This window comes from Myodes glareolus, chromosome 16, assembly GCF_982192425.1.
Source record: "Myodes glareolus chromosome 16, mMyoGla1.1, whole genome shotgun sequence".
In the NCBI taxonomy this organism is placed as follows: Eukaryota; Metazoa; Chordata; class Mammalia; order Rodentia; family Cricetidae; genus Myodes; species Myodes glareolus.
Genome location: NC_142041.1, coordinates 6860361 through 6883086, shown reverse-complemented (window position 1 = coordinate 6883086; position 22726 = coordinate 6860361). Strand labels below are relative to the sequence as shown.

The following is a 22726-nucleotide window of genomic DNA, read 5'->3' as shown; positions in this document are numbered from 1 at the left end:
GTCTGAGGACACTGACTGCATGCATGAAGGGCATGTGCCCCACACGCACAAGCCCCTATGAGTGCCCTGCATGCATGCAGTGTACTCAGAGGACAGAAGAGGGCACCGGACACCCTCAGACTGAGTTACAGAAGGTTGTGAGTGGCTATGTGAGGCCCGAGACCTGAACCTGGGTCCTCTGATGAGGGCAAGAGGGGCTTGAAATGCTGAGCCACCTCTCCAATGCTGAAGGATGGGAATGTGAAAATAAGCTCTTCATCTACAAACCCGTCTCGGCTTATTAAGACGAATATGATTATTTCAGAAGGGGAAAGAAAGAAATCCTGGCTACAGCCTAGATAGAATTTTCTCTACAACTCAGAGTGATCTATTCATCTTTTCCTCAAGTCCTCCAGGCTAATTTTTTCAGGAGTAAAAGCATCTACTCCTGTGGGTACTGTTTATCGGACTTGCAGACTCCTTTGGCCTCCTTGGTTACTAGGTAAGCAGTGTAGCTACTGCGACTGGAGAGGGAGGGTCACTTGCTGAAGCAGGGAAAATTCATGTAGGACGATTATAAGGCTAAGTCAAGTCATTTTCCAAAGAAACAATCAGCTTTTGAAATGGTTACTTACATGTCCATTTGCAACATCTAGTAAATCTTTAACCCTGCAGCCCCTCACGGTTCCCATCTCATTGCAGATGGCATCTTCCACAATTAGGTAGTTAGCTTTGTAAGACGTTAGTATCTTATAAATGTCCTCAGCAGATCGCTTTGAATAGATCTGGTAAATCTGAGAGGAAATAATTAAGACAAAATTTAAAAGACACTTAAAGCACCTGTTAATTGAAGTTATACAGCTTTAATAAGGCACATGCTAAGCGCATGACCTGCTCCTGCAGATGGCCAGCATCTAGTCAGGTAGTTCACAAGGGCTGTAACTCCATCTGTAGGGAGTACGATGTCCTCTTTAGAACCCCTCAGATGGCGGTGCTCACATGCACATGACCCCACCCGGTATACACACAATTATAAAAAACAATTCAATCACATATAATTCACTAACTAGTGGTTTTTAGTATATTTACAAAGTTGCACACCTATGAACACAATTTTAGATCATCTGCATCATCCCAAAGAAGGTGTGGATCCTACTGATCACGCCCAACCCACCTGCCTTAGCCCTCTATAACCAATAATTTACTCGGTCTCTACAAAAGTATCGATTCTAGACACCTGACACTCATGGGTCTATAACATGGAATCTTTTGTGACTGACTTCCTCCACTTGGCATAAAACCTGCCTAACTCGTCCATCTTTAAGTTATATATATATATATATACATATATATATATATGTATATATATATATATAATCTTTCAGAGTCAAGTATTTATTCTATTAACACAAGGATAAGACATTTTGCTTATCATCAGTTAATAAGAGGTTTGGTTGCGTGTACTTGGGGGCCATTAGGAATAATGAACATGAGTGTTCACACAGGAGTCTGTACAGCCCACACATCTTCCTTTCCACCAGGACTGCTGTGTCCTAAGGTAACTACTTCACTTTGCGAAGACTCTGACTAGTTTCCTACAAACTGTGCTTAGGGTTCAGTTCCAGCTATCTAAATCCTAAGTAACACTTGTTTGTCCTTTTTGAGGCAGAGGCTCTACACAGCCCTGGCAGTCCTCGACCTTGCTATGTAGACCAGGCTGCCCTTGAATTCACAGAGACTCGCTCACCTCTACTCCCCATAACCCTCAGTGATGGATTAAAGGTGTACACCATCGAGCCTGGCTTACCAGTCCCTTTGATTTTAGCTATCCTACGTGCTCTCTAGGGGGATCTAATTGTGGCTTTGACTTTCATTTTCTTGATGGTTAATGAAGTTATGCACCTTTTCATATGCAAATTAGTCACTTGTATTTTTTTTTTAGAAAAAAAAATGCCTATACAAGTATTTTGCCTAGCTGAGTGGTAGTGGTGCATGCCTTTAATACCAGCACATGGGAGGCAGAGGCAGGCAGATCTCAGGGAGTTCGAGAGCTAGTTCCAGGACAGGCTCCAAAGCTACAGAGAAACCCTGTTTCCAAAAATAAATAAATAAATAAATAAATAATTGCCTCCTTTCAAAATTTAAATCTGACGTACCCTTCTGTCTCCAAATGAACCCAGACACAAATAAAAATTTAAAAAGAATCTTTTAAACAAAATTCTGTGAAATGACAACATTACTAAGAGACTAGAAGAGTTTTTCACCTTTGGTATGATAAAAACTTTAGACCAAATACTTCATTCTGGGGACAGGACAGAAGTTATCCTGACCAGTGAAGGATGCTTACCAGCACCTCTGGTCTGCACCTGCTCCATGCCCACAGAATTCTACCCATAGTGATGCAACCAAATACGTATCTAGACAGTACCAAATGTCCTCTCCAGGAAAAATACGTATCTAGACAGTACCAAATGTTCTCTCCAGGACAAAAACGTATCTAGACCGTACTAAATGTTCTCTCCAGGACAAAAACGTAGACAGTACCAAATGTCCTCTCCAGGACAAAAACGTATCTAGACAGAACCAAATGTCCTCTCCAGGACAAATACGTATCTAGACAGAACCAAATGTCCTCTCCAGGCAGTCTTCCTGAGCTGACAATGTTAAGTAAGAGACCATACAAAGACAGCCTTGTGTTATAAGATAGAGATGCTGTCTTACTAGAAACCCTGTCTCACCTGCACAGAACTTCATTTGTGATTAGATAAAATCATCCAGTAACTACTACTGACTAGACACCGTAAAGGAAGGCAAACTCTAAAAAAGCAAAAGAAAACAAAATATGATTACTATTCTTGGAGCTGAGTTCCATAAAACATAAAACAGAATATTTATAACTGATTCTGAAACACCATACTGGGGAAAAGTCCTATCGGTGAAGACAAAGAAACTGGGCATTGTGGTAGCCTGGGCTAGACAGTGAGATTTCTGTCTCAGAAACAAAAAGCTAGAGTTGATGGTTTCTTAGGAATTCTGTCCATATTCTACCCAACACCACCCTCTCTCTGAAGCACAGCAAACATTAACCTGACCACCTATAGGTTCACCTCCCTCTCTGTCCTCCCCGCCTGGTCCCTCTGTTCTCTGGTTGCTATAATTAACTTCCCCTTTGTCCCTTTTTTTTTCTTGGCTGATTAACACAAAGTTTCACTTATAGTCCAGTCTGGCCTTAAACTTAGTGCAATCCTTACCTCTGTTTCCCAAAAGCTAGGATTAGAGACATATGGAGTCAAACACATCTAAGGCTGAATTATTCAGTCTTTCATGTTTCCCAACTGTCTCAAGGGCAACCGAAATTCCTGCACACGACTCCACAGGCCCACAGAGCCTGCCTCCTTTTCTAGCTGGTACACAGACTGTCTCAGCACGCAATCACACATACTCCATCTCCAAGCAAGCATCTCATTAGTCCTCAATGCCGAGATCAAAGTGAATGGTCGAATGTGTCATTCTTAGGTTTCTTAGGTTTTATAGGCAAACTAATTCTTCCTGCCTCTGAACTCTCTGTAATGGGCATGTGTGTAATGGGCATGTGTGTAATGGGCATGTGTGTAATGGGCATGTGTGTAAACGCACGCACAGACAATCACAACTTAACAGTACATTCTGAGCACAGAGGAACATTCTCATAATCACAGTACTTGCGGGTGTGGATGCAAGAGAATCATGAGTTCAAGGTTAACCTTGACTATACATACTACTTGAGACCCTCTTTCTAAATACAAAAAAACAAAAACAGGCCTTTTGAAGTTTTACTGTTTTGGTAATTTAATTCTCCTCAGTAGGACGAACCATAACTATTATTTTTTAAAATAATCATTTAAAATTATTTTTATTTTTTGTATATGGATACTTTGCCTGCACGTATGTCTGTATACCATGAGCATACCTGATGAAGACCGTGAGTCCCTGGAACTGGAGCTACAGACCGTGTGAGCTACTATGTGGGTGCTAGGAAAGCTGTCAGTGCTCTTAACCACTAAGCCATCTCTCCAACCCCTAAATTTATCATTTAAATCATAATATTCAAAAAAGACATTCTCCAAACCACATTCTGATGTTATACAAAATTATCTATAGAAACCCACACCAATAAAATAAAGCAAGAAGCCCCACAGGTAGGTTAGTTGGTTGGTTGATTGATTTTTGCAGTACAGATGATTGAACCTAAAGACTTATGAATGCCTGGCAAACAGTACCATTGAGTTACATTTTCTTTTTCCCAAAGCAATAGCTTCTTTCCTAGTTTGATCTTGAAATTGCGATTATCTGCCTCCATTTTCCAAATATCTTGCATTATAAGGATGCTAACATGTTTGGATAAATCAAAACAGTTCACATGTGCTCATGAGGGGCAGGGCAGGAGTATACATCAATTGATTTACTCAATCTCTTGCCATCTTTTTGTTGTTGTTGTTTTGCTTTTTGTTTTTGTCTTTTTTTGTTTTGGTTTGGTTTTTGTTTTGAGACAGAGTTTTTCTGTGTAACAGCCCTAGCTGTCCTGGAGCTTTGCTCTGTAGACCAGGCTGGCCTTGAACTCACAGAGATCCTTTTGTCTCTGCCTCCTGAGTGCTGGGATTAAAGCTGTGTACCACCACCGCCCACCCTCAGCCTCCCACTCAGCACTTCACCTTATTTTTGAGACAGTCTCTTATTCAATCTGAAACTCCCTGACTAGGCTAAAGTGGCTGGCTGGTCATTATGCCTCAAGGATCCTTCTGTCTCCAACTCCCAGCACTGGGACAGAGGCGCAGGCTACCACACTTGGTCCTTAACATGATGCTCTGGCTGCAAACTCGGGCGCTCACACTTAATGGCGAGCAAATTACTCGCTGTGCCCTCTCTCTAGCCCCACAATGCCCAGATTACATTTCTATGTTATCAGCAATAGAATAACTTTGGAAAGACAACACCTATTGAGATAGGAACTTACAGTTTTCTTCAACAATGTGAGAACCATGATACTTTGAAAGGTTGGTGCCCCGTTTTGCAATATTATCCATCCATTCCACTGACAGCGTGACAGAAACTACAGAAGTGTAGCAACACCCACAAAACAGAGAGCTTAGCATTTTAATCTTGGGCTTTCTCTTGGGCAAATTAAGCATATAACTTTTACCTGTTTTTCTGTTTTTTTGTTTTTGAGATGGTCCTGCTATGGAGCTCTGGCTAGTTTGGAACTCACTATGGAGCACAGACTGGCATCAGATTCACAGTGGCTCTCCTGTTTCAACCTGCCAACAACTTCTAGAAACTAAAGTGAACCCACATCTTCTAAAACTGGATTTTCCTAGCTATCAAGAAGCACGTAGCAGCACAGAACAAGATTAAATGATAGTGTCACTTTAAAACACCCAAACATAGAACCTGAAGTGACTTACATTTTCGTTTCTCTTGAGAAGATCGTCATCGCTGTAAAGTGGCAAGCTCGTCACCGTCCACCCGGTACACAGTTTGATCACACCCATTAACTGTGGGCTTCCTGCAAACACGGCTGCAACTGGAGCTTGCCTCCTATGAAGAACCAGAGATTATATGATAAAAGCACAATATGCTATTATATGCTTTCGGATCGCTGATTTATACCAACTCCCAAATACCAGCTACTGGCGACAGACGGCACAGAGACCTCACAGGCAGTGCAGCTCATTTCACTATGCATTACTAAGAAGCAGGTAGGACTGAACATCTACTTTATGCCACCAGGTATTTTAAGTACTGAAGATAAGGAAATTCTTAAAATCAAAGGGAGTGAAGATAAGAAACAAGAATACACTACATCAGAGAGGTGGCTGGTTCTCACATCCCTGTTCTGCAAACATTAACCCACATCACTCAGATCCTTCCACATCCATCCACCCTCCTGCTCATCCTGTCGACAGCAGAGTGGACCACTCCAGAGTCCACTTGCAGGGTGGGAAACCAACAAGTAACGTCCTCCCTTCCTCTTTCCATTTATTTTCACAGTGCTAGGATGAAACTTCATGCCTCTGCGTACGATGAAAGAGTACTCTATCAGCCTGGAGAAAGGGCTCAGCATGTAAAGATGCTTGCTGCCAAACCTGATGGCATGAGCTTGATCCCAGGACCCATACAGTGGCAATAACTCACAACTGTACATTGCCCTCTGACTTTTACACACATACCATGACACACGCATGCTGGGCCACTTTTAGTGTAATTGGCTCACTTAAGCTCATAGGGTGTGGCACTATTAGGAGGTGTGGCTTTGTTGGAGGAAGTGTGTCACCATACCTGTGGTCTCATATATGCTCAAGATAAGGCCCAGTGGGACAAACCACTTCCTGTTGCTTTCTGATCAAGACCTAGCCAGCAGCATGTCTGCCTACACACCACCATGCTCCCCGCCATGATGACAATGGACTGAACCTCTGAAACTGTAAGTTAAATGTTTTTCTTGTAAAAGTTGCCATGGCCACGAAGTCTCTTCACAACACAAACCCTACCTAAGACACAAGCACAAATGCAATCTATCTCTGAGCTGTTCCCCAGCCATCCTGAATCATCTGTTCACTCCGAGTAGGTGCTATTCAGTATCTGGCTACTACGGACTGTGCATACAGCTAAGCTCGGGAAGGAAAGGAACAGCACCGGGCCAATGGAAGACTCAGGAGTAAGGAAACAGACTTAAGCCAGAAAAATCACAATCAGACAATTACCCAATTATAAAATATCCAACTGTTCAAGCCTTTGCCATGTTTTCCCCCCAAAACATACACACCCCAACAGGGTTGCCCTTGCTGTCCTGGAACCAGCTCTGTGGACCAGGCTGGTCTTGAACTCATAGAGATCTGCCTGCCTCTGCCTTCCGAGTGTTGGGATTAAGTATAAGTAGCAATGATTAAGGTGACCTAAAAACATTTTTATATAAAGAATGTCTTTATAAGACTGCACTAAAAGACCTATTCTCACTTTTATTCACTCATTCTATACACAAACTTGTCACTTCTATAGGTAATTTTTGTTTCTATCCCCTTTATTTTCCAGGCCTTAAAACCCAGCACCAGCAGCACCAGTGTCCCATTCTGTAGCTGACGCTGAGAGTGGTCTCAAACTTACAATCATCTCCTTGCCTCAGTCTCCCAAGTATTCAACATTACAGTTATTTGATTCCAGGTTTGGCTCTTCCAGGACTTTTTTTTGGGGGGGGGGGGGCGGCCGGGGGTGCGGGGTGAGACAGGGTATCTCTGTAGCTTTGGAGCCTGTCCTGGAACTCGTTCTGAAGATCAGGCTGGCCTGAAACTCACAGAGATCCACCTGCCTGTCTACCAAGTACTGGGCTTAAAAGCATGTGCCACCGTAGCCACCAGCCTCTTCCAGGACTTTTTAAAGTGTTTCGCCCCTTCTTTTGTGTTTTGTTCCTTCACTTGCTCTTTAACAACTCCCAACATAGTTATCTGGAAGTCTATCCAGGGGCAGACTGATCATAAAAATGGCTGCAGTAATTCTTCTCTTCCTTAGCCATGCACATGGAGGGAAATGCGAATCCTAGCCATGAGATTTCCTGGATCACTATGATCCAGGACAATTGTGGCCAGTTTCATGTCAACCTGACACATGCTAGAGACATATTTGGGGGAAGGGACTCTCACCGAAAATGTATCCCATACGACTGGCAAGTCTGTGGTAAATTTTCTTCATTCATAATTGATGTGTGTGGACCCAGTTCACCTGAGAAGGTGGTCCTGAAAGCTATAAAAAGCAGGCCTGGTAGCTGAGCAGTGGTGGTGCACGCCTTTAATCCCAGCACTTGGAAGGCAGAGGCAGGCGGAGCTCTGTGAGTTCGAGACAAGACTGGTCTACAAGAGCTAGTTCTACGACAGCCAGGACTGTTACACAGAGAAACCCTGTCTTGACCCCAGCCCCCTCCCCGAAAAGCAGGCAGAATAAGCCATGAAGAGCAAGCGGGTCTGCAGCACTCCTCCATGGCCTCTGAGTCAGCTCCTGCCTGCACATTCATGACTGACTTCCTTCAGTGATGGACTGGGATATATAAGTGTAAGTGAAATTCAACCCTCCTTTTCCAAGCCGCTTTTGGTTATGGTGTTTTATCACAGCATACTATTATAGACAGCAAGCTTCCACTGAACCATGTCTACTCTTTCTCTTGGGAATTCCCCAGCTACTACCTCATAAACAGGTGCACACACCACTAGACCACAGGCCCGGTCAATCTGACCTCAGCTGACACAGAGGAAGAGGAGGCCAGTTCAGGCATCCAGTCCCAGCTGAGCTGGCTGAGACTGGGAGAATCTTCCCACTGGGTCACTACTTGTGAATTCAGATCCATTACTACAAACTCAGAGATGACTCTGACTTTCTATTGTTGTGGTTCTTTCTAACCGAGACCTAACAAGCAGAGGAGCACAGCAACTCTGGTATGCTGTTATTTGATGCTTTCCCTGACAGTACAGACTTTTCAGCGGAGGAGCAGGCCGGCCGCATTCCCACTGTGTACAGGGAGGGCTGCAAACCTCCACTGTCACACTTACCAGTGCCGTGTCAACATGAGGTGAGCTCGCTTAGGAAACTACAGTTAGAGAGTGATGGCTGCTGAGGCTTACAAGCGAGTGTGGAGAACAAGTCAGCGAGCCCTGCCCCGTATCTCAGGAGACGGCACGCAAAACTGGTTAATGACAGCTAGCAACAGGCTGGGACAATGTGGTCCTTACTTTATCCAGGTCATGAGTTCCACGGTATCCGGATCATAGAATTCCTGTAGTTCTGTTAATTCTGTAATTAATCTCGGAAAAAACTAAAACACAAAACAAAATACCCAGAGGTGTAAGTAACTGGAAAGTTTAAAACTGTTCCAAAGTCTTTCAAAAGACTAACTCGAAATATTGCTGACCTAATAAAACTGTCCGGTTTCTGCCGTTTGCAGTGACTTATTTCATCCTGAATAATTTTATATTTCCTCAGTGCTTAGACTCAGTGACTAATGTTAGCCCTGCAATCATCAGTTACAGCTTTCATGCGTAGACTTATTAAAGAATAAAAATTCCAAGACAAAAATTTCTCAGGTTTATTGGCAATTAATTTCCTATTATATTACATTCTCTTAAGCCAAAACCTTTTTCATTTCAAATATTAAAATTGAACTTACCAAAATATGTTTAAATATTAAGACCTACTTATTACTGGACACCTTTGTCAATGATGAGCATGTACAATGCCATGAAAGAAATGTTCAGGCTGGATGTGACATGGTACATGTGCAGCCCCAGCACTTGAGAAGCCGAGTCGGGAGGATGACCACAAATTCAAGGACAGCCTGGGCCACATGGTAAGACCTTGTCTCAAAAGACAAACAAATAAAAGCAAAACTTTTTTTTTATTTGTTTGCTTGTTTTGTTTTGGGAGCAGAGGTTGGTGGTGCATGTCTTTAATCCCAGCACCTCGGAGACAGAGGCAAGAAGATCTCTGATGAGTTGGAGGCCAGCCTTATCTACAGAATGAATTCTAAAACAGCCAGGGCTAAATAGTGAAGAATTGCCGAGAGAGAGAGAGAGAGAGAGAGAGAGAGAGAGAGAGAGAGAGAGAGAGAGAGAGAGAAACAGAGAGACAGAGAGAGAGGGAGGGAAGGAGGGAAGGAGGGAGGGAGAAAGAGGGGAGAAGGAAGGAAAGAAGGAAGGAAGGAAGGAAGAGAAGGAAGGGAAAGAGAAAATTTGTTTAGACTCTTTTGTTAGGTTCCTAATATGGGAAAAGAAAAAAAAAAGGCAATAGCAGCAACATAAACAATATCAGCTTGACCACTTCCTAAATGTAACCCAGCAGCACAGACACTGAGAGAAACAATTAATAAATGGGACCTCCTGAAACTGAAAAGCTTCTGTAAAGCCAAGGATATGGACAACAAGAAAAAATGGCAGCCTACAGAATGGGAAAAGATCTTCATCAACCCTACATCAGACAGAGGACTGACCTTCAAAATATACAAAGAACTCAAGAAATTGGTCATCAAAAGAACAAATTCTTTCTTTTTCTTTTCTGTTGATGCAGAATTCTCAACAAAGGAATCTAAAATGGCTGAAAGACACTTAAGGAAATGCTCAACACCCTTAGTAATCAGAGAAATGGAAATCAAAACAACTCTGAGATTCCATCTTATACCTGTAAGAATGGCCAAGATCAAAAACATTGATGACAGCGTATACTGGAGAGGATGTGGGGTAAAGTGAACACTCCTGCATTGCTGGTGGGAGTGCAAGCTGGTACAACCCCTTTGGATATCAGTGTGGCAGTTTCTCAGAAAATTAGAAAACAATGATGACCTGAGAAAAGTAGGTTTTTCATTTCTGGTTTACAAGACCAGTGTAATGTTTATACTATCAGGGCATTTAGTCTAGGTCTAGGATGTTGTTTTCAATTATGCCTGCTATTGGTATGAAAATAACGATAATGACGAAGTAGGCGATTGAGGCTATTTGTCCGATAATGATAAAAGGGTATTCTACTGGTTGGCCTCCGATTCATGTGAGGATGAGTAGGTCAGCTACTAGGATTCAGTATATTGTTTGTGTGATTGGTCGGAAGGTGAGTCCGCGTTGTTTTGAGGTATGGAGGAGTGGTAGAAGGGCTAGGATTAGGATTGACAGGATTAGGGCTAAGACGCCTCCTAGTTTATTAGGGATAGAGCGAAGAATGGCGTAGGCGAAAAGAAAATATCATTCTGGTTTAATGTGTGCTGGAGTGTTGAGTGGATTTGCAGGAGTGTAATTATCTGGGTCTCCGAGAACATCTGGGAAAAACAATACCAAAATTATGAGACCTATTAATAAGATAAGGACCCCTAAAAAATCTTTGATTGTATAATAGGGGTGGAATGGGATTTTGTCCGCGTCTGAGTTTAGACCTGTTGGGTTGTTGGATCCTGTTTCGTGTAGGAATAATAAGTGGACGAAAACGAGGGCTGTGATGATGAAAGGCAGGATGAAGTGGAATGCGAAGAATCGTGTGAGAGTGGCCTTATCTACTGAGAACCCCCCTCAGATTCATTCTACTAGGGTTGTGCCGATGTAAGGGATAGCTCATAGTAGATTTGTAATTACTGTGGCCCCTCAGAAGGATATTTGTCCTCATGGTAGGACGTAACCTATGAATGCTGTTGCTATTACAGCGAACAGTAAGATAATACCTATATTTCAAGTTTCAATTATGTTGTAGGAGCCATAGTATATGCCTCGTCCTACGTGGAGAAAAAGGCAAATGAAGAATATGGAGGCTCCGTTTGCATGTATATAGCGGATAAGTCAGCCGTAGTTTACGTCTCGACAGATGTGGGTAACTGATGAGAATGCTGTTGATGTGTCTGATGTGTAGTGTATCGCTAGGAAAAGTCCTGTGAGGATTTGAATGATTAGGCAAAGGCCAAGTAAGGAGCCAAAGTTTCATCATGATGAGATGTTTGATGGGGCGGGGAGGTCAATAAATGAGTGGTTGATGATTTTGATTAGTGGGTGTTTTTTTCGGATGATTGTCATTAGATGTTTCTATAGTTGAATAACAACGATGATTTTTCATGTCATTGGTCATAGTTAAAGTCTATGTAGGAATTATGACAGAATTAATTTATTTTTTAAGCTTGTTAATTTGTACAGGTTGCTTAGGCACCTCTTTGAAGCCTTCGCCTATTTATGGTGGGTTATGTTTGATTGTTAGTGGATGTTCGGGTTGTTTAGCGGTGTTAGGGCTTGGTGGGTCTTTTTTAGGATTAATGGTGTTTTTAATTTATTTAGGGGGGATGATAGTTGTGTTTGGTTATACTACTGCTATGTCTGCGGAGGAATATCCTGAGACGTGGGTTTCTAGTTGATTAGTGTTGGGGACTAAGTCCCCAAGTCCCAGCAATATCACTTTTGGGTATATATCCAAAGGATGTTCAACCGTGCCACAAGAACATGTGCTCAACTATGTTCACAGCAGCATTGTTTGTCATAGCCAGAAACTGGAAACAACCTAAATGCCCCTTGACTGAAGAATGGATAAGGAATATGTGGTACATTTACACAATGGAGTACCACACAGCAGAGAAAAATAATGATATCTTAAAATTTGCAGGCAAGTAAGATGGAGTTAAAAACATCATATTGAGTTAGGCAACCCAGACCAAGAATGACAAATATCATATGTACTCACTCATAAGTGGTTTTTAAACATAAAGCAAAGAAATCCAGCCTACAAACCACAATCCCAGAGAACCTAGACAACAATGAAGACACTAAGAGAGACATACATGAATCTAATCTACATGGGAAGTAGAAAAAGACAAGATCTCCTGAGTAAATTGGGTGCATGGTACCATGGGAGAGGGCTGAAGAGAGGGGAGAGGCAGGGAGGGGAGCAGAGAAAAATGTAGAGCTCAGTAAAATCAATAAAAAAAGAAAGGAGATATTTTAAAGCTTAACTTTCTCTTCTTCTCACTCCCGTTACCTGAATGGCAAAGCCACATTCATATGCCTTATGAGACCTTAACATTTTATTCTAAAAGTTCAGGTTAATGTCGTAAGAAATTATAGGCACAATGACTGAGGAAAAAACAAACAAAAAAAAAAACCTCACTATTATCTTGGGGGTGGGAGGGTGGGTAGGGTAGGTAAATTTCTTTGAGTTCAAGGCCAGCTTGGTCTACATTGTGAGTTCTAGGATAGTCAGGACTATCACACAGAGAAACCCTGTCTAGAAAATAAATAAATAAAATCAGCTTTGTTAGTTCCATGTCTTGATAGAAGCTTCCTACACACATACATACATGTATTACTTTATAGATAAGTACATTTTCATAAAGTAAAAATTCAGTTTTCTTACCTCTTTCCATAAACTAAGACCTATAATGGTGGGCACAGCCATGCTCAGAATAAGAGCCTAAAATAGTAAAGCAAAAAGGGTTATGGGTAAACATTTTAGAATATATAGAGGTATTCAAACTGACTCTATGACCAACAAAATATCCTTATAGTTAAAAATTCAATCCCAGCCGGGCGGTGGTGGCTCATGTCTTTAATCCCAGCACTCAGGAAGCAGAAGAAGGTAGATCTCTGTGAGATCGAGGCCAGCCTGGTCGACAGAGCTAGTGCCAGGACAGGCTCCAAAGCCCGTTCAGTCAGAAAGACTGGCGTCAGCATGCATCTGGTCTAAAGGGAGGTGAGTGAGGATGAGTGCGAATCAAACACACTGAGGTAAAATGTCTGCGATTAAGGCAGACCATCAAAAAGGGAGAAGGAACATGGCAACACCGCCTTTTATCTTACCACTTGGGAGGCAGAGGTAGATGAAACTGCATTCAAGGCCACCATGTCTACAGAACTAGCTCCAATCCAACCAGAGCTACACAGTGGGACTCCATCTCAATAAAAACCAAAGCAATGCTGTGCTGGAGAGACGGCTCAGCAGTTAGAGTGCTAACCTCTCTTGCAGAGGACCAGGGGTCAGTTCCCAGAAACAACATGGTGGCTCACAGCAGACTGTTTATTACCCTCCCCTAATGTCCATAGGCATGTATGTGCACATACATGCACTAAAGCACATACATATACACATAGGTAATTTTTCAGGGAATGGTAGTGCACACCTTTAATCTCAGCACTCTGAAGCCAGAGGCAGGGGAATCTCTGGAAGTTCAAGGTCAGTCTAGTCTACACAGAGAGATTCTATCTCTAAATAATTAACTTTTAAAATACTAAAAAAGTTAATGCTTAGTTGATGTGAATTTATGGTTGCCTGTATTTATAACACTGAGATACGCAGGAGGATTGAGGATTTGAGGCCAGTTACGTGACTCTGGCTCATGGAACAAACTGGAAAGCATTACTTCTATAGTGATATTTCAAATAACAAACATGTAAAACCTTTTTTTTTTTAAAGATTTATTTATTTATTATGTATACAGTGTTCAGCCTCCATGTATGCCTGTAGGCCAGAAGAGGGCACCAGATCTCATTACAGATGGTTGTGAGCCACCATGTGGTTGCTGGGAATTGAACTCAGGACCTCCAGAAGAGCAGTCAGTACTCTTAACCTCTGAGCCATCTCTCCAGCCCGTAAAACCTTTTTTTAAAGATTTATTTATTATCTATAATATTCTCTGTTTGCATGTCTGCCTGCACACCAGCAGAGGGCATCAGATCTCAATATCGATGGTTGTGAGTCACCATGTGGTTGCTGGGAATTGAACTCAGGACCTCTGGAAGTGTAGTCAGTGCTCTCAACCTCTGAGCCATCTCTCCAGCCCCTATATATATATATAAAACTTTTAAAGACTTTTCTAATTTACATAGGCATGTGTAGCTCTGTGTAAGGGCCTGCATGTGCTGCTGCCTGAGGTGGCGGAAGGCACTGGGTTTGGCGCTGGCCTTAATAACACAGTAGGAAATCTTGTAGAAATAAAGGTACACCTCTTCTACTATCTGTGGGAACACGCAAAGGGACCAGCCCTGCAGACCAAAGCTGCAGGACCTCCATGACACAGGGCAACAGCAGTTTCTCTTAAACAGTATGTGTTTTTATTTTGGGGGGGGGGGGATTGCAAAGGCAAAGGGTGGATATGAAGGGATAACGAAATGAATGGGTTTGAGATACATAACATGAAAAACACGAAGAATAAATAAAAATACAGTTAAAAAAGAAATAAAGGCTACAATATTATCTTAAATATTTAAAAACAAACGTCTTTGGATGGATACCTCACTCAGTCTAGATATAATAGGAAGGGCCGTGGACTTTCCCCAAAGCAATGTACCTTAGCAACTCTGATGAGTAGATGGGGTGGGGAGGAGGGGAGGGAGTAGAAACTGGGGCTGGTAAGTAAAATGAAAAAAGAGTTTGTTTTCTTTTTAAAAAAACTGTGTGTGTGTTTATACCCACACACATATATATACACACAAACAAATGATTCTTATCATCCATAAGAGCAGCTAGGAGTAAGAGCAGTTAGGAAGAAATTCTAGTGGTATATCATATTACGGATTCATTTCAACTTTTCCCCTTTTATTTTGTAAGTACATAAATGGAAATGCATTTGTTGAAACCAAAAATTATAAGCCAAGAGTAGTAGTGCTCATGACTGTATTTCCACTTTTTGGGGATTGCTGTGAGTCCGAGGATAACCTGAGCTGTAAAGAAAGGCCCTGTCTCAAAACAAAACTAAAAGCTCGGGTGGCGGTGCACACCTATGAGCCCAGAACTTGGGTGTGGAAGCAAGACCAGGAGATCAAGGACAGCTGAGCTACATCCAACCTTGTCTCAAAAACAAAGGAACAAACCACAGAACATGGGCAGGGGCACAGATGAGCCAGTGGAGAACCTGGGTAGCACTCAGGAGGTTCTGGATTCAGGCCCTAGCCCTGATATCCTAGCACTGAGAAGATGGAAGGCAACAGACCCAGGAGATCAAGATCACCCTTCACTACACAGCCAAGCACCTGGACTCAATAAAAACAAGAAAAGAAAACTTTTAAAAATGTTTGTCATAGCTGGATGGTGGTGCCCTGGCACTCCTGGAACTCACTCTGTAGACAAGGTTGGCCTTGAACTCACAGAGATCCACCTGCCTCTGCCTCCTGAGTGCTGGGATTAAAGGAGTGAACCACTACCACCCAGTGGAAGAACAGCTCTTAGCAGAAATCATCTTCCTGATAATTCATGGCTCTATGTGTGCCCAGTCGATGGACTATTTTCCCAAGACAAACACACAAGCAGTGAAAAAATACCCATGGCTGGCACATGAGAAAAACTGCAGACAGAAACAACCAGTCATTCGCAGTCAGTGTAAAGCCCCACGGTTTTTCTCAAGTGGGGTCCCCGTCAGAGGTATTCATCCGACAGGTCACCTGCTGTGTTTATCTGACAGAGCTGGTGGGTGAACAAGTACTGCACAGGAAACAATAGCTCACCAGCAGGATGGGGTGCACAGTCCTTAGCCGAAGCCACTTTAAGAGTGTCATCCATAGCTCAGGGGAGCAAACACCAAACGCTGCCAGCATGCACACATACGGGGTCCAGAGGAATTTCAGGCTGGAAAAAAGTAAGTTCCACATCAAAATGAGTAGCATATCATGCACCCTACAACCATCATTATCTGATTTCTCCTTTCCAAACTCTGTTTAACTAGCTACAAATATTACCGCAGAGTGAAAAATCTTTACTTCCAATGTTAGCAACAGATCAGTTTCCAAATGGTTGTTTACTTTTGAGACAAGGACCCATAGTGTAGACCAGGCTGGCATTGAACTCACAGATGCACATATCTCTGCCTCCAAGTGCTGGGATTATAGGTGTGTACCTCAAAGTGAAGCTCTCTTTCCTTCTTTTCTGAGATAGGGTGCTCTCCCGCAGTTGTCCAGGCTGTTCTGGAAATCACTATGCAGGCTGACATTTACTAGCGAGAGTCCCTTCCCCAGCCATTTGAGATCACAGGCAGGAGCTACTGTGACTGACTTTTCCTTAGGTTTTTGGGACAGGATCTCATCCTGCAGCCCAGGTTGTTTTCAAACTCAAGGTAATCCCTCAGCTTCAGCCTTCTAACTGCATGAGCTATCATATCTGACTTTCCTTTTCATTCTTTTTATTTTATTAACTTTATTTTTTAGGTTAGGTTTCAAAATCAATGTCAGGGAAAGGAAGTAGTGATGTGGCCAGGCCAAGGATGACCTTGAACTTCTGACACTTCTGCAAGCCTGCAGGCCAGAGGAGGGAACCAGACCTCATTACAGATGGTTGTGAGCCACCATGCGGTTGCTGGGAATTGAACTCAGGACCTCTGGAAGAATAGCCAGTGCTCTTAATCACCAATCGTATCTCTAGTCACTTGAATTACAATTTAATAATAAATCATCATGCAAAAAGCGTCACCAATTACCTTCCGTCATATTTACTTTCACGCATCTCACTTATTGTGAATCAATGTTAATTTTCCACAGAGTGCTCCGGCCTCTGCCCTCTACTCCTAGGAAGGAAGCACCTGCCTGAAAGGGATGTCTGTGTGGAGATGGGATGGGCAGGCCAAGAATAAGAGTTATGCTAAGAACATGACTTATTGTGGGTTCCTGGGCCACAGAGTATTAGTTCAATTTCTGGAGAGGCTTCACAAACAGGCTAGCCACACACGTGGCCAACTTCTTGTGAGCACCAGTGACAACTGAACACAGACGGGCTTCCCTGACTGACAGCTGTGTCCCTTGTGTACCACTATGTCCGCTCTGTTCCGTGCACCTCCACAGCATGGGGATAACTAGCGCCCTATGCCCATGTCTCTCCTGGACCCCACTCTGTGCGTCTCTGTCTTCTGCTCGTTATATAGACAGGTTTCACTGTAATGAGCAGCAAACATGAAGACAATGACTATTCTGGATGTAAATTCTAGCAATAGAACCAAGACTGTTTGGGGAACTTCTAAACTTGTAGCTGGCTTCAAAAGTAGGGACGGCCTTAAGGACAGCTGAACACTGCACTTGCATCCTATTTGCTAAACCTGACTTACATATAAAAACCTAGAACCTCTGCCGGGGCGAGGAGCACAGGTCGGAGGGACACTGCTTGCCTAGCAAGTGCAAGGTCCTGGGTTAAATCCCTAGCGTTGCACAAAAAGGGGAAACAGATTTTTGAGGCTCTCAAGTTCAAGGCGAGAAAAAACAACAGCAACAACAAAACCTTAGGTCAAGGAATACATTTTCATGAAGTTTATTAACATGTTGGTATGAATTTATTTACAAGTAGGCATAAGGGAGATATGAAAACCAAAAACTTACAAATAAATTAGAGATGTCGATTTTAGGGTTTTTGTTGTTGTTGTTGTTTCTGTTTCCTTATTAAGAAACAGTCTCACTATATAGCCCTGGTTGGTCTAGAACTCAATATGTAGGCTTTGAACTCCCAGAAAGCAACCTGTCTTTGACTCCAACGTGACTGTGACATAACTTATCTGAATATTAATAACAGTAGCTACATGACGGTGTTCTGGCCAGCAGGCTGCACATAAGACAGTAATCCCACAAGATAATATTGCCTAGTGAGGTCATTGATGGTCCGAGCAGGCACATCTACAAAGTTCATATAACTGACTGCGTGCAGAATCTTCCCTTAGCAAATTTAAGAATACACAATAACAGAATAATTAGAAAGAAATGTAAACATTTGGCTTGTCTATACTTAAGGGCATCAAGGGTTCATTTATTATTTTCTTAAAAGATTTATTTATTTATTATCTACACAGTATTCTCAGTATTCTGTCTGCATATATACCTGTAGGCCAGAAGAGGGCACCAGAGCTCATTACAGATGGTTGTGAGCCACCATGCAGTTGCTGGGAATTGAACTCAGGACCTTTAGAAGTGCAGGCAGTGCTCTTAACCACTAAGCCATCTCTCCAGCCCCTCATTTATCATTTACAATCAATTAAAATAATGAAGACAGCTGGGCTGTGGTGGTGCACACCTTTAATCCCAGCACTCAGGAGGCAGAGGCAGGGGAATCTCTGTGAGTTTGAGGTCAGCCTGGTCAACAGAGTGAGTTCCAGGACAGAAACCAAAGCTACACAGAAACCCTGTCTCAAAAAACAAACAAACAAACAAAATGAAGACATGGGGAAAAAAAACAAAAGAACCGTACCCCACTTCAGCCCTCCCCAGCCCAGCCCCAGCCCTGTTATGAGGCCACCAGAGGTCACTGTCCTCCACCCTGCTTCCTCACCTCTTCCTACCAGAGCTTGGCAGTGCAGTCCCTCTGTCTGGAGTGCGTTTCTCTCTTCTGCTCACAAATCCATCTTTACTCACGCTTCAGGCCCCCTCAAGCAGCTTTTCCAGTTCTGTCCTAACTTCAGCCGTCCACAGCCCATTCACCCTTCCTTCAACTGTCAAGTTATGACTTGAGCTTGTATAATCCACATCTGCTGGCTCGCTAGTCAGCAGTTATTCAAAGTAGAAACCCTGGGTTCACGTCACTTACTACTGTATTTTACACATTTAGGACAATGCATGAATCTTACCAGACATTCAAGAGTGTTTTAACAAATGAATAATTGATATAGTTTGCCATATTATAAAAATCTTTGTTAAGCCTGGCGGTGGTGGCTCACGCCTTTAATCCCAGCACTCAGGAGGCAGAGGCAGGCGGATCTCTGTGAGTTCAAAGCCAGCCTGATCTACAAAGCAAGTTTCAGGCCAGGTTCCAAAGCTATACAGAGAAATTCTGTGTCAAAAACCCAAAGCAGAGGACTGGAGAGATGGATCAGAGGTTAAGAGCATTGGCTGTTCTTTCAGAGGTCCTGAGTTCAATTCCCAGCAACCGCATGATGGCTCACAACTATCTGTAATGAGATCTGCTTCCCTCTTCTGGCTGCAGACATACATGCAGGCAGAACATTGTATACATAATAAATAAATAAATAATCTTTAAAAACAAACAAACAAACAAACAAAAAACCCAAAGCAGTAAAATCAAAAACGAAACCAAAAAAACAAAACAAAACAAAACAAAAACTTTTGCTAAATTTACTTATATTTTAAAAGTTTGTAATTTTTGTTGCTGTTGTTTTGTTTTTTTGAGACAGGGTTTCTCTGTGTAGCCCTCCCTGGCTGTCTTGGACAGAACCCCTGTGGGTTCTGCCTACCCCTGCCTTCCGAGTGCTAGGATTAAAGTTCACAAACTGTTTTTAAATGTACTCACAGGCTATCCGTAGACAGTTTTATAATAACTGATAAACAAATGAACTTACCCTTCCATCAGCATTGCAAGAGAACCCAGTATAAGAGTATGAAGGACATGATAAATGATTTCCGGCCTTTCTCCAATTCTTCCATCTTCAAGAGTTACAATTTCTTTCTGGGATTTACCACTATATAAAGGAAACATGTTTTTAACAGTTTGGAAAAATATACATGGAAATTCAAAGATACATTATCATCTTTGAAGGCTATACCTAACACTGAATTTCTTCTCCTTCTCTAAGATCCCTTATGCCTGAACTAGTAATGCTAACCATTACACTTGGACTGCAGAGTTAAGGAGCCACGCCTAACCATCATCCTGTTTCTGTTTGTTTGCTTGGTTTTTGTTGTTGTTTGGATGAAGGGCTTCACCGTTAGCTCAGGCTGGACCTAGAACATATTCTGTAGCTAAGCTTGTCTCTACTCCAGGCAATCCTTTTGCTCGAGGCTATACAGAGTTCAGAGTACGGGTATGAGCTGCCACACCTGGCTTCAAGATACTTTTTTTCTTTTATTATAGCGTTGGGGTCACCAAGCGTAGGTCTTTATACATTAAACAAGTGTTGTATGTATTGTCAGCCTGTAAGGGAGCATGCACTCTACAAGCAGGGAAACTGACTGGGAACTAACTACTAGTAATTCTGGTAAGTATTTATTTTTGGTTTTGCAGTGGAGTTTCTGTAGTCTGACTAGCTCTGAACTTGGTATGTAGGCTAGGCTGGCCATGAACTCTCAAGTGCTGAAATTACAAGCATACTACAAACATACACAACTATCTTTCTAGCATAATAAACACATCAATACACATAATTATTAACAATGATGCTATTATAAATGAATATATTAATATATTCATATTAATAAAGGATAGAAAACAAACATGTTAATAATATATCAATCAGTAATATTTGAAATTATTAAATACATTTAATAATGTATTAAATATAGTTAACATACGTACAGTTGTTTTTATTTTGTTATTGCTTTTGCTTTTGTTTCATTTTTTGAGACAGGTTCTCACTATGTGGCCTAGTGCAGGCTGCCCTTGATTTCACAATTCTCCTAGCTCAGCCTCCTGAGTGCTTGGATTATAGGCCTGACCTATCATACTCAGAAAAATTGACAGCAATTATATAATTACATTGAAATGAAAGTACTAGTGTGATTTGTACTGTAATATCTATAAAACTATTTCAATCACCCAAGATAGGGTGATCCTGTGTAGTCCTGGCTATCCTGGAACTTGCTTTGTAGATCAGGTTGGCCTCAAAATCATAGATCAGCCTGCTTCAGCCTCCTAAGTGCTAGGATTAAAGCCATGCACCATCACACCCAGTCAAATATATTATTTTTAATTCAATAAAAATTTTAGTAAGTCTGCAAAAGCTTAATCTATTATTTACATATTCGTTCATCCAAGCTGCATTACATGAATAACGTTAACCTGAGCTTTCCTAATTAATTTATAAGATCAACAACAGAAGAGCAGAGTCAGAGGCTCTAAATCCAACAGTGCTGAGATGGAGATGGCACACACCTGCAGTTTTCAGTGACCTGGATGCTGAGTCAGGAGGGCTGCTGGGGGAATCTAAGCTCGGGTCACCTGCGGCAGCACAGCAGATCCTTTCTCTTCCTTTCCTCAAGAGTGGAACCCAGGGCCCCAGGCAGGCTAGCTAAGTTCTGCTATAGCACTGCACCCCAAGTCCCAAACCCGGTCTCCAAAAAATAGCTGGATCTGAGTACACCTTGGTGACAAAGCACAAACTCAATGCTCAAAGACCCTGGGTTATCAATGCCCAGCCCCAGACCAACAGAGGCACACACACTCATGCACTACTTAGAGTAGTTAATGTCTTTAAAATGCATTAATTAGCAATACAGTTGATTATTATAAACACTTACCTCATCCTCCTAAATATAACTTGTGTCATAGAAAGAAGACAAATAATTAACACTAAAATATAGAATGGTAACAGGGAAGATTGTGTCAATCGTAAAAAGAAATCCTGAGACGGTGCCTGGAGAGACTCCTGACAGAGCAGCCAGTTCAGTGTAAAATTCCTACAAGAGACAAAATGTATGGTGTTAGAATCACATGTGCTTTAAACACACTGAACATAAAGGTATTTTAAAAATCTCAAGTAAACGGAGACAAAACACATTTTCTAAATCTACTTGTCATGACGGCAGGGACGCAGTTGTCCATGAAGAGGAGGTCTGACTACTACGAAGCACCCGCCTTCATCTAAACTGCTCACAAGGTAACACTGTTGCTTCTCCTACCAGAGTCACAGTTTGTAAACCAAGTCCCGAAAAGATTGGGGCTGGAAAACCTAATTCCCAACAGCACAGTGTTCTGGGGTGGAGGTCAGAGGAACTGATTAGGTCATGGACTGATGGACTCATAATGGGACGGCATCATTGGGAGGTAGGAAAACTTTAGAAGATGGGACCTTGCTGTGGGAGATGCTCTTGTACACTGTAAAGATTTGTCACTCGTATTGGTTTAATAATACACTGACTGGCCAGGAGCCATGCAGGAAGTATAGGCAGGGTGACAAGACTAGGAGAATTCTGGGAAGAAGAAAGGCAGAGATACAGTTGTCAGCCGGATGCAGAGGAAGCAAGATGAGAATACCTGAGAAACCATAGCAAGCAATTTGGCTACATATGGACAAGAATTATGGGTTAATTTAAGCTATAAGAGCCAGTTAATAATAAGCCTGAGCAACAAGCCAAGCAGTTTATAATTAATAAGCCTCTGTGTGTTTCTTTGGAATTGAACGGCCGTGGGACCATTAGGACTCCTGGTGGAAGAAAAGAACTGACTCTCTAGATGGGTGGTGGTGGTGGTGGTGGTGGCGCACACCTTTAATCCCAGCACTCAGGAGGCAGAGACAGACGGATCTCTGCGTGTTCGAGGTCAGCCTAGTCTGCAAGAGCTAGTTCCAAGACAGGCCAAAAAA

At 42.3% G+C, this 22726-nt stretch overlaps 1 protein-coding gene across 2 annotated transcripts in view; it reads right to left on the bottom strand.

Annotated features, from left to right (window-relative positions):
• Window positions 1-22726, bottom strand: part of Dpy19l4 (dpy-19 like 4) — a 60802-nt gene that overhangs the window by 5702 nt on the left and 32374 nt on the right. For both annotated transcript variants that reach the window (XM_085677009.2, XM_085677010.2), the window contains 7 exons: window positions 21663-21821; window positions 19769-19888; window positions 15951-16071; window positions 12868-12924; window positions 8733-8815; window positions 5421-5553; window positions 615-773 (listed from right to left, as the gene is read on the bottom strand). In XM_085677009.2, coding sequence (XP_085533135.1) covers window positions 615-773; window positions 5421-5553; window positions 8733-8815; window positions 12868-12924; window positions 15951-16071; window positions 19769-19888; window positions 21663-21821 — 832 coding nt within the window. The remainder of the gene's footprint in view (window positions 1-614; window positions 774-5420; window positions 5554-8732; window positions 8816-12867; window positions 12925-15950; window positions 16072-19768; window positions 19889-21662; window positions 21822-22726) is intronic.